Consider the following 10,000-nt stretch of genomic DNA (forward strand, 5'->3'; position numbering starts at 1 on the left):
CTCTCTCTCTCTCTCTCTCTCTCTCTCTCTCTCTCTCTCTCTCTCTCTCTCACACGTCTGATGTTTGTTCCCCTTCTCCTCTCCTCCACAGGGACTTGCGGCCGGGGCTCGCTCGAAAGGAGAACACAAGCAGAAAGTCTTTCTCACCGTCTCCTTCGGCGGAATCAAGATCTTCGACGAGAAGTCAGGGGTGAGTTTGGTGCCCAGAGCACCGAGTGTGTGGGTGACGCTGTGGCTGTGGGTGGGGGTGGAGGGGTATATGTGTGTGTGTGTGTGTGTGTGTGTGTGTGTGTGTGTGTGTGTGTGTGTGTGTGTGTGTGTGTGTGTGTGTGTGTGTGTGTGTGTGTGTGTGTGTGTGTGTGTGTGTGTGTGTGTGTGTGTGTGTGTGTGTGTGTGTGTGTGTGTGTGTGTGTGTGTCCGCAAGTGCAGATGTGTGTTTTGGGGGAAAGCGTGTGTCGCTGTCACCCAATACAAAGAGATGAACCCGTCCACTCTCAACTTTGGCCTGAACTAATCACATCTCATGCTCTTGTCTCAGTGAGTTAAGAGTGACTCATCACATCATGTGGGAGCAGGGGGGCCCTAATGACGGAACCTAGTAGTGTGTGTGTGTGTGTGTGTGTGTGTGTGTGTGTGTGTGTGTGTGTGTGTGTGTGTGTGTGTGTGACATGGGTTGCAGGGGTGTAGGTGCTGGGGGTGCGTTAGGAGGAGAAAGCATTCTCTCGGTTTGTTGACAGTGAGGTGAAGGGGGTGAACTTCTAACGTCACAGGAACCAAAGGACCTGATCATAAGGAGATGATTCCCAAACTTAGCTCAGTGACGGTGCCAGCAGTAAACGAGTGTCAGGTGTGGCCAGACACGCTGGCAAGGGGTGCGAAGAGGTCAGTTGTCCTAGGCCCAGGGAGGGGGTGGGGGTGGGGTTCAGAATTGGGTATTCGTTGACTTGGGGGGTTATATCTGATGACCTTATCCTGGGACGTGCCAATGCTGCCAGTGTCCCTGCCTAAGGGGCAGAGAAGGAGCTAGTAGGGGCTAGTAAGAGCTAGTAGGGCAGGGCAGCCATAGCCTGGTCCTGACCATCCCATAATACTACCATTTCATTTCGTATTCATGGTCTGGCATTTCTTTGCTCTGAGGCATTTGTAGGAAGCAGGAAGCTTGCATTCAGTTATGGTTTGAAATTATTGGACACCTCTCACCCAATCGCTGGCAGTTACTCAACAACAACATAGCGCAGACCAATGGCTCTGGCGCAGATGTGTACGTCATTGTCACGAGCGTCCTCCCCCTTTCGCCCCCACGTGGGGGGCGTATTCGATTATTGGCTGTTTTCTGGGGGGGGGGGGCATTGCGATCAAAATTCTACTGCTCCAGGCACTCCACAGAGAAGCACGGCCAGACTACAGTAGTGGAGCCAATCCTTTGGCGGAAATACGTAGGATGGCTCGCGAGGCTAGGGCAGCCGGTGTGTTATGATTCAGATTCAAGATTCAAGATTTTTATTTGTCACGTGCTTCTTTGTGCAAGCACAATTGCCAGTGAAATGGGGATTGCAACTGCTCTGTGTTGTATTGGATGGTAAAAAATAAAAAATAAAACTAATAAAATAAAATAAAAAATAATTAAAAATAGTTATTGTCTTAATCATTTAAAAAGCGGATGGCTTCAGGAAAAAAACTCTTACGCAGTCTCTCTGTTGGAACGTAGTCGTTTCCCTGAGGGCAGCCTTTCGAACATGGAGTGACTAGGATGGAATGTGTCTTTCATAATCCTTTGTGCTCGTGTCTTTGCCCTTCTTGCATATATATCTTGCAGCCCTGGAAGGATGGCGCCAGTGATTTTTTCTGCAGCATGCACTACTCTGTGAAAGGCTATATATTCAGGTGTTGGACTGTACATCACAGGGTTGCAGGTTCAATCCCCAGACTTACCAACACCTTCCTTCCTCCATAGCTGAAATGCCCTTAAGCAAGGTACCTGTCCTCACAATGACCCATGGACTTTAACCAATACCATGTAATATTTGTAAGTCACTTTGGATAAAAGTGTTAGCGAATTGTAATGTAGTGTAATATAGGGTGTCAGACGCTCACTTTCTTTACTGATCACAGAATACAGGATGTGCACAGGTATCACTTACTATGGGCCCTTGATTAGCTTAGCAGGATGGCTACTGAGGTGCAGACGTGTAGTAGCATTAGCAGCAGTGTGGATAATTGATTTGTGGCTAATTGGACGTGGATAATAAGGTCGTATGGGCCTGCCTCATTGGGCATGCGGCTCCGCCTGATTTAGGCCAATATACTGCATGTCCTTTACATGCGGCTTCACGGCAGCATGTCTGCTCTTCTAATGGAGATGTGCTCCTGATCTAGTAGACTCCTTTTTAGATTATTTTGATCATTGTACTGTATGTAGCAGTAGATGCCGTCTCATTGGTTTCTTTCTGTAATTACTTTTGTTAAGACACTGTGAGACCAAAACACATACTTATCTCATCATAGGAAATCCATTGGCACCATACATAAAAAAACCCTTATTGTTAGTCTCTAACAAGTAGACAACACAGATGACACAGAACTGACTAACACAGGCAAGCTCACACAAGGAAAAAGACGGTAACAAACATCAACAAGAACTACAGAGTTTGTAGGCCTACAGAATGCTGTGGACATTGGTCTCTTTAGGTTAACCTCTGAAGCGTTTATGGTCTTTTGTTTTACACTGTAGTTTTTGAGGACCTATTGTTTCTAAATTCTCAACCATGTATCTGGTCAATGGGGCATTAAAGTCCAGGAGGTTTTATGGTCTCCTGTCCTTTGGTTTGTGTCTTCTGAATGCATTAGTGAATACCTTGCAAAAATAATACACAAGGCCTTTACGTCTGTGTACCTTCAAAGACTACAAAGATGAACATGATTTCTTTCTGAAGTTCTGGACACAACAAGCTATTTTCGGTTCGGTGTGCCCACACACAGACACACACTCACTCTCTCTCTTCCCCTCTCTCTCTCTCTCTCTCTCTTCCTCTCTCTCTCTCTCTCTTTCTCTCTCTCTCTCTCTCTCTCTCTCTCTCTCTCTCTCTCTCTCTCTCTCTCTCTCTCTCTCTCTCTCTCTCTCTCTCTCAAACTTTTCAACTCCCTGAAAGCTTCATATTCATGTTTATGTCCTGTGCTGTGCTTGATTTTATTTTTTTAAATAAATGAAGGTCTTCTGAGAGAAGCATGCCCCAGTTAATGATGCATTTTAAAGAGCGCTAGCGGTGACCCAGGGGGAATCAGGGAGGTCCTAATTGAATATGGCTCTCCGAGCCAGACTGCTGCAAACTTTATGACCCTTGACGGCAACTTCCTCCATTTGCCGTCCCGTGAAATTAGAGGAGCACCTCGTCAAAGTCTTTCTGACAAGAGCCAGTAGTAAGACTGCTCAGCTACTAAAACTCTCCTGCACTAAGCTTGTTCTGCCTACTCTACATATCATATACTGACAGACATGCACAGATTAATCCAGTATCAACATACTTTAAGCTGTATGAAACAAGTTCTGGAATGTTCCATTTACATGTATGAAACAGCATTCTGCAGCCGTAATACTCCTGAAACACAACCACATTTGGAATGAATAAAGAGTTTACATAACTGATGCACAAACCGAATACAGCCATCCTTTCGTTTCAAAGTGGAGTATTGTGTACTCGTATGTAACTGCACTCTGTGCTGGTGTTTATGGTTTCCATAGTAAGTTGTATTCTGCTTCATGTCATGTAATGTACAAAAACAGCTGATACAAACAAATGAGGTTTGTTAAATAGTCTAGTTCATTTTCAATATTCCATACTATTTTGCAAATAGTATCTCACTGCCTTCATTATTTGCATGTTCATAGAGAGGACGCAACATATTTTATGCTGTTCATTTATTCTATTCAATACATTTGTCCTATACAAAACAAATATCTCTAATCCATTTTTCCATTCATTATTGTGTTCCATCACATATTCATATGCATCCTTCCCTTTGGAGAGTTCTGTTCTGAATGCCATGTCTTGCCATGTTCTACCCCCGGTGTGCCTTTGAGTTACTCATAGGAAAGACAGCCCCGCAGTCATTTCCTTTTAGACTGTCTTGCCTTTGAGGTAATGAAATGCGCACTACAGGTGGCAAGAGAAATGGAAGTTCTCTTTCGCTCTTGATCACGTTGACAGCTAAGGTGATGTCAAACAGGTGTGTAATGCGTTTCAGAAGTGACTCTCTGAAATGCCACAGTTGGCGTAGTCGACTTTTTTATTTTTAAATTCTTTTTTTTGGTACTCTTTTTTTGGTCGGCCTTCTTGACGTCAAGTGACTAAGAGTTATGACACGTGCATGCCCATTGTATGTCTGTCATTCTGGCTCCAGGGGGAGTATGTGTGACAGCTCTTTAATCTCTCTGCTGTAGCTTTGTGTGCCTTTGAGGTTGACGACATCCCTGATTCTGCCACCCCCACGACCTCTCACTGTCTATCGCTCACCCCCCACTGTGGCTTCTAATCAGCAGGCTTTCTGGCTTGATCCCAACTCACATGTTCTCTGTCAACTATCCCCAGAGGGGCTGTACGGAGTTGAATGAAACCAGGTAGTAGTAGAGCCCTTAAGGACCCACAGTGCTCTGCTTCTTTGTTGCAGGAGCTCGTTATGTAGGTTACCTAACGGTAATGATTAGTGTGTGTGTGTGTGTGTGTGTGTGTGTGTGTGTGTGTGTGTGTGTGTGTGTGTGTGTGTGTGTGTGTGTGCGCGCGCGCGCGTGCGTGCGTGCGTGCGTGCGTGCGTGCGTGCGTGCGTGTGTGCGTGCATCTTTACGTTTGTAACTGCTGTGTGTCTCTGTGTGTGCAGGTTTTAGAGGCGAGCCAAAAAATGGCAATTGCTGGCACAGCCAGTGCCAAAATAACAGCCTCTACAGCTAACAACAACATTAGCTTTGTTAGAACACCATTGGCCACTGGCATTCTAGAATGTATTACTATATAAACATCTGACAATGGCGCCTCTCGCTGGTTTGGCACCATCAGAGCACATCATCTCCATGGTGACACAGTGCCTCTGGTCGCCCCGGCAGCGGTGCCGCCAGCGCGTCCCACCAGGCCTAGCATCGGGGGTTTGATGTGGCCATTCGCGCTCGCCTATTTTCCCCCACCCGCCTGTCGTTCTATTACAAGGCTTTAGCAGTGGCGGCCAGCCGCTAAGCCCGGGATTTTGAGGCCGTTCGGAAGCGAATAGAAGAAAAAGTGTGGCTGTTTGTGGTCGGGCTGGTGGGAAAAGCCTGTCAGTAAATCAGGTTGATGGTGCATAGGACAGGACCAGAGCCCGACACGGCTTCCAGCCTCGCCCAGCGCATTAAAGGTCTTATTAGATTTGGGATCTGCTGTCCAGTGCTGTAGCCAAGGCCGTACTTCATCATACACTGCGAAGAAAAGCTAGCTCCAGCCACGCCATATGTCTTTCTACTTCATCCTCTCCATCTCTCTCTCTCTCTCTCTCTCTCTCTCTCTCTATCTATATATATATATATATAGATATATATATCTCCCTCTCTCTCTGCCATACACTGCGAAGAAAAGCCTCATCCTCTCTATCTCTCTTTCTCTCTCACTCTCTTTCTCTCTCTTCCATACACCATGAAGAAAAGCTAGCTCTAACCCCGCAGTATGTTGTTTGGTTTTACCCATTCTCTCCATCTTTCTCTCTCTGCCTCTCACTTTCTCTCCCGTCCTCACTGTGTGTGTGTGTCCATGATGCTTCTCTTTTGTTTACTGCCTTCCTTGAACTTGGTCTAGCCGTTACTTCCGTCACTAATTTTTTTTTCTCATTTCTTCTCTCTTTTGACCACTCTCTATTACTCTATTTTTTTCCGCTGTGGTCTTGTAGGCTGTGGCGCGAGCAGCAGTATGTTTGTTGTGCATAGGTGTTGGCTTAATACCATTGCTGGTGTGTGTTGTGTGTGGTCTCTGTGTGTGTGTTTGTGCGTGCATGCGTGCGCGCGCGAGCGTGCGTGCGTGCGTGCGTGCATGCGTGCGTTGCGTGCGCGCGTCCGTGGGTTGCGTGCGTGCGTCCGTGCGTGTCTGTCAGACGTTCTTTGACAGGCACGTTTTTTCAGGACGGCAGGGGGTCCAGAATAGCAACGCTTCAGATGCATGGATGAGGATGACAGGCAGAGGGAGGGAAAGAGAGAGAGGGGGGAGAAAGAGAGAGAGAAAGAGGACAGTTCGGAATGGCGTAAGAGAGGGACTAAGAGAAAGAGAAAGAGTGCAAGAATAAGAGAAAAGAAGTGGTGGAGGGGGCAATGGATGGTGTGAGCAAGAGACGGGGAGAAGGAGAGAGAGAGAGGGGGGGGAGAGCGAGAGAGAGAGAGAGAGAGAGAGAGAGAGAGAGAGAGAGAGAGAGAGAGAGAGAGAGATTACAGGGTGAGGGAGTTGAGTGGGAGAGGGAGTAAGAGAGTGCAAAAATGAGAGAACAGGAGTGGTGGATGGTGGGCTGATGGTGTGAGCAGGGAGAGAGAGAGGGAGAGAGCAGGCGGGCATCCATTCCTCTTCCTCTCCCTGCAAGTCATCCTGTCTGATGGATGTGCCAACAGGAAATAACACTGTCAGCCCTCAGCTGCCTGAAACATGGCGAGCCAGCCAAATCCCTCTCTTTCTGCCTGCTCTCTCTCCTCCTCATCTCTCTCTCTCTCTCTCTCTCTTTCTCTCTCTCTCTCTCTCTCTCAATACCCCCCCCCACCCCTTATCCCCCTCTATCTGACGTTCGCTCTCCCCCCACCACCACCGTGAGTGAAGGCTGTGTGAGCATGGGGAGCTAGTCTGGTCTGGCATTAATCATATGCAGCTTATCCACAGTGACCACAGCAGTCAATAGATGGAGCCAGTCGCTTCACATCGCCACCACCTGGCAACGGTAATACATCTCTAAATGACCGCGCCGCTACGTCCACCATATGGCCGTCTCTCACCCTTGTTCGCTTGTCATCAGAGCATTTCGTTTAATAGCCACGGCTTCAAGCAGAGCGGCCGCCATCTTCATCTCCGTGTCTGAGTCTGCTCGCATCGCGGAATGGTGTCCGCCACAGCCGACAGCCACTGGCGCTGGTGAGGCATGCAAGCGGATGTTGTGGAGGGATGTGAGACGAAGTCCTGTGTTCCTTTCAATCCTGTAGGGGAAGGTCAGCTACAGCAGGGGTTCCCAACCTTTTCCAACTCGGGGCCCACTTGAAATACCCTCAGGGCCCACCGGTTGGCCTTGGCCCACAGTTTGAGAATCATTGAGCTACAGTATATTTATGAAGGCAAGGGATGGTGATGAAGATAATGAAAAATGCTAAATGTTGAAACTTTAATCTCGAGGAGCGATTTTCACCTGTGGCAGCAAATGAAATCAACAACTGGCTTGGTTGCAATTGACTTCCTTCACCACTACTGTCTGTAGACTGTAGACTATTCTCAGGCAGACTAGAATGATGCTGGTGCCCTTTCCCACAACAGTTAGGTTCGGAACCGAAGTGCTTACGTCTGAACCACCCACATTCAAACTGTGTTGCGTACCACATGTGACTTCATGTACCTGCTGACATATTATTGTGATGGTTGGCAGAGAAAAATCAAGTATTTTTTCGGTTTGCAATGCAAATCGACTTTCCGGTTCCCGAACACTCAGATTTTCGGCATGAACATGTCAGTTGGTTCGAGATGGCCTGAACGTGCCTATCTAGACGGGAACACTATTTCAAGCTATTTCATTTGATTCGCTGGCATGACAAACATCTGTGACTTGAAGTTTTGGGTGCAGGTTAACCATTTTAAGAAAATGTACTATTATGACATCAGGTTGGGGGTTCCGCAGGCTCATAGATGTGGAACCAATGTGGAACCTTAGAATCCCGGGGGAGTTCCTACAACGTGATGTCATACCTGCAACCCCACCTTTAAGAGATAATGGTTAATGGTGGACATTGACCTAACCTCACGCACTTCAGGTTTGTTCATTAAAACGAACGTCTGTGAGAATGAAAAGTGAATGAAATGTCTAGGCTTGTCCTTTTTGCTTTGACATCAGAGCGAACCGAGAGAGAGGATTCCTCTTAATTACAGTCTGGAGGGCATCTGAAAGTGCCTCTGTCTCATGTTCCCTAAACCCTTACAGACAGACAAAATGAAAGAGAGTAGAGAGAGAGAGAGAGAGAGAGAGAGAGAGAATGATGCATACTGTAGAATGATACATAGATGAATAGAGAGAGAGAGAGAGTAGGACAGAAGGGACATCCTCCTCTTGGAAAATGACTCCTCTGCCATTGTCACCAAGGACCCTGAGAGTGCATTAAGATGCGCTGGTGGTGTTAGCCTCCACCGCTGTGTCCCTCTCCGCGATTAGCCAGGGTCTCATCTTCGCCGCGTCCCCTCTCTTCTGACCTCTGCAGGCGTCCATGTTTGCACGTCCCTTCCGACCCCCTCCTGGCAACACGGACGCGGCGGCATCCTAATGTCATTAGAGCGACGGAGACGATGCCACCGAGTGGCAAGCACGCACGCTGCGACTCGGCTAATCGCATTGTCCTCCTCGCACCCGCCTACCTGGAGGCCCGCCAGAACCTGCAGCTCTATTCATTAACTCCCCCAGCACAGTCCTCCCAGAACCAGGAGGTCTATTTATTAACTCCCCCCAGCCCAGGCCTCCCAGAACCAGGGGCTCTATTTACAGCAGGGGTGGGGAACCTATGTCTCGAGGGCCGTTTGCGGCCCTTGAGTGCCCTTTTTATCCGGCTCCCGATATAATTTTAATGTTATTCAGCTTCACATGAAGTATGACATATTTTGTAAAGGAATCTTAGAAAATGCATTTGCAATGCAATTAAGGTATAGTCAGGGAACCTAGAGAGGGTGGTTTTTATTTATAAGGTGGCTGCCTTCAATATAGGCCTAAAGTGAAGGGGAAATCCTGGTTTGTGTTCATAGTACGGCCCTCGGAGAACTTTTACGGCCCTCGGATGAATTTGAAGTGGGCCTTCGAATGAATAAGGTTCCCCATCCCTGTTTTACAGTATTAACTCCTCCCAGCCATGTCCAGCCCCATCCAGTCCCAGTCCAGCCCCAGTCCAGCCCCACCCAGCCCATTCTCGGCCGGCATCCAGGCATCCACTCCACCTCTGCCTTTCCACTTCCTGGAAGGGGCGAGAGGGAATGTCAAGCAGGTGAGGGACAAAGAAATTAGGAGAACCAGGAGCTATCTTTATTAACCCTCCAATCCAGCAGCTTTTATCCCCATCTCCACCACCATCACCATGCCCACCCCAGCCCCCACTCCTGCTAAGAGAGAGAGAGAGAGAGAGAGACAGACAGAGACAGACCAGAAAAGATAGCTACATGGCACAAGAATAACATCACTTGTGTGAATCAGGAATCAGTAAGCCATAATTACCGATGTTTATCATTATTATCCAATAAATCCAAGCAAAATATCCATTTTGATTAAATATGGAAAATCGATCACTATACTATGTCTGCAAGTGCAAGTTTAATGTTTGGGAGGGACCGCATGGCACAGGCAGAAGGCCTGGAAGATAAACATGCTCCAATGTTCATTAAAGCTCTCTAAAATCATGGAAAGCAGAAGGATGATGGTGATGAAAGAGGAAGACCGCCCCTTCATGAGACGCCTGCTCGCCAGGCTAGCTTTCTAGCTGGCCTGCCTGCCTGCCTGCGGTGTGCCTTGGAGTGCAATTAGTGGGCCGGCTAAGCAGGCTCTTCATTAGGAAGCCCTTCCTGACCCAGCAGGCCCCCATTAGTGCCAGCCATATGCTTGGTGGCAACACCAGCAGCCAGGACTGGACTGGGATTTAAAAGAAAAATAATCAACCGGGCATTTTTTTGTTTAGAGCAGCCCGTCACACATCCAAAGGCCCTGCCTTTATATGATCATTACGATTAGCTCTGTTGCTTTGTCTCTATTATAAAGACGGACCAATGGGCCACTC

The 10,000-nt window shown here is 47.8% G+C and overlaps 1 protein-coding gene across 1 annotated transcript in view; it reads left to right on the forward strand.

Annotated features, from left to right (window-relative positions):
- The window catches only part of dab1a (DAB adaptor protein 1a), a 184,071-nt gene that overhangs the window by 84,947 nt on the left and 89,124 nt on the right, over positions 1 to 10,000 (forward strand). Inside the window, exon 3 of the mRNA XM_063200080.1 lies at positions 92 to 190. Coding sequence (XP_063056150.1) covers positions 92 to 190 — 99 coding nt within the window. The remainder of the gene's footprint in view (positions 1 to 91; positions 191 to 10,000) is intronic.

Source organism: Engraulis encrasicolus, chromosome 6, assembly GCF_034702125.1.
Source record: "Engraulis encrasicolus isolate BLACKSEA-1 chromosome 6, IST_EnEncr_1.0, whole genome shotgun sequence".
In the NCBI taxonomy this organism is placed as follows: Eukaryota; Metazoa; Chordata; class Actinopteri; order Clupeiformes; family Engraulidae; genus Engraulis; species Engraulis encrasicolus.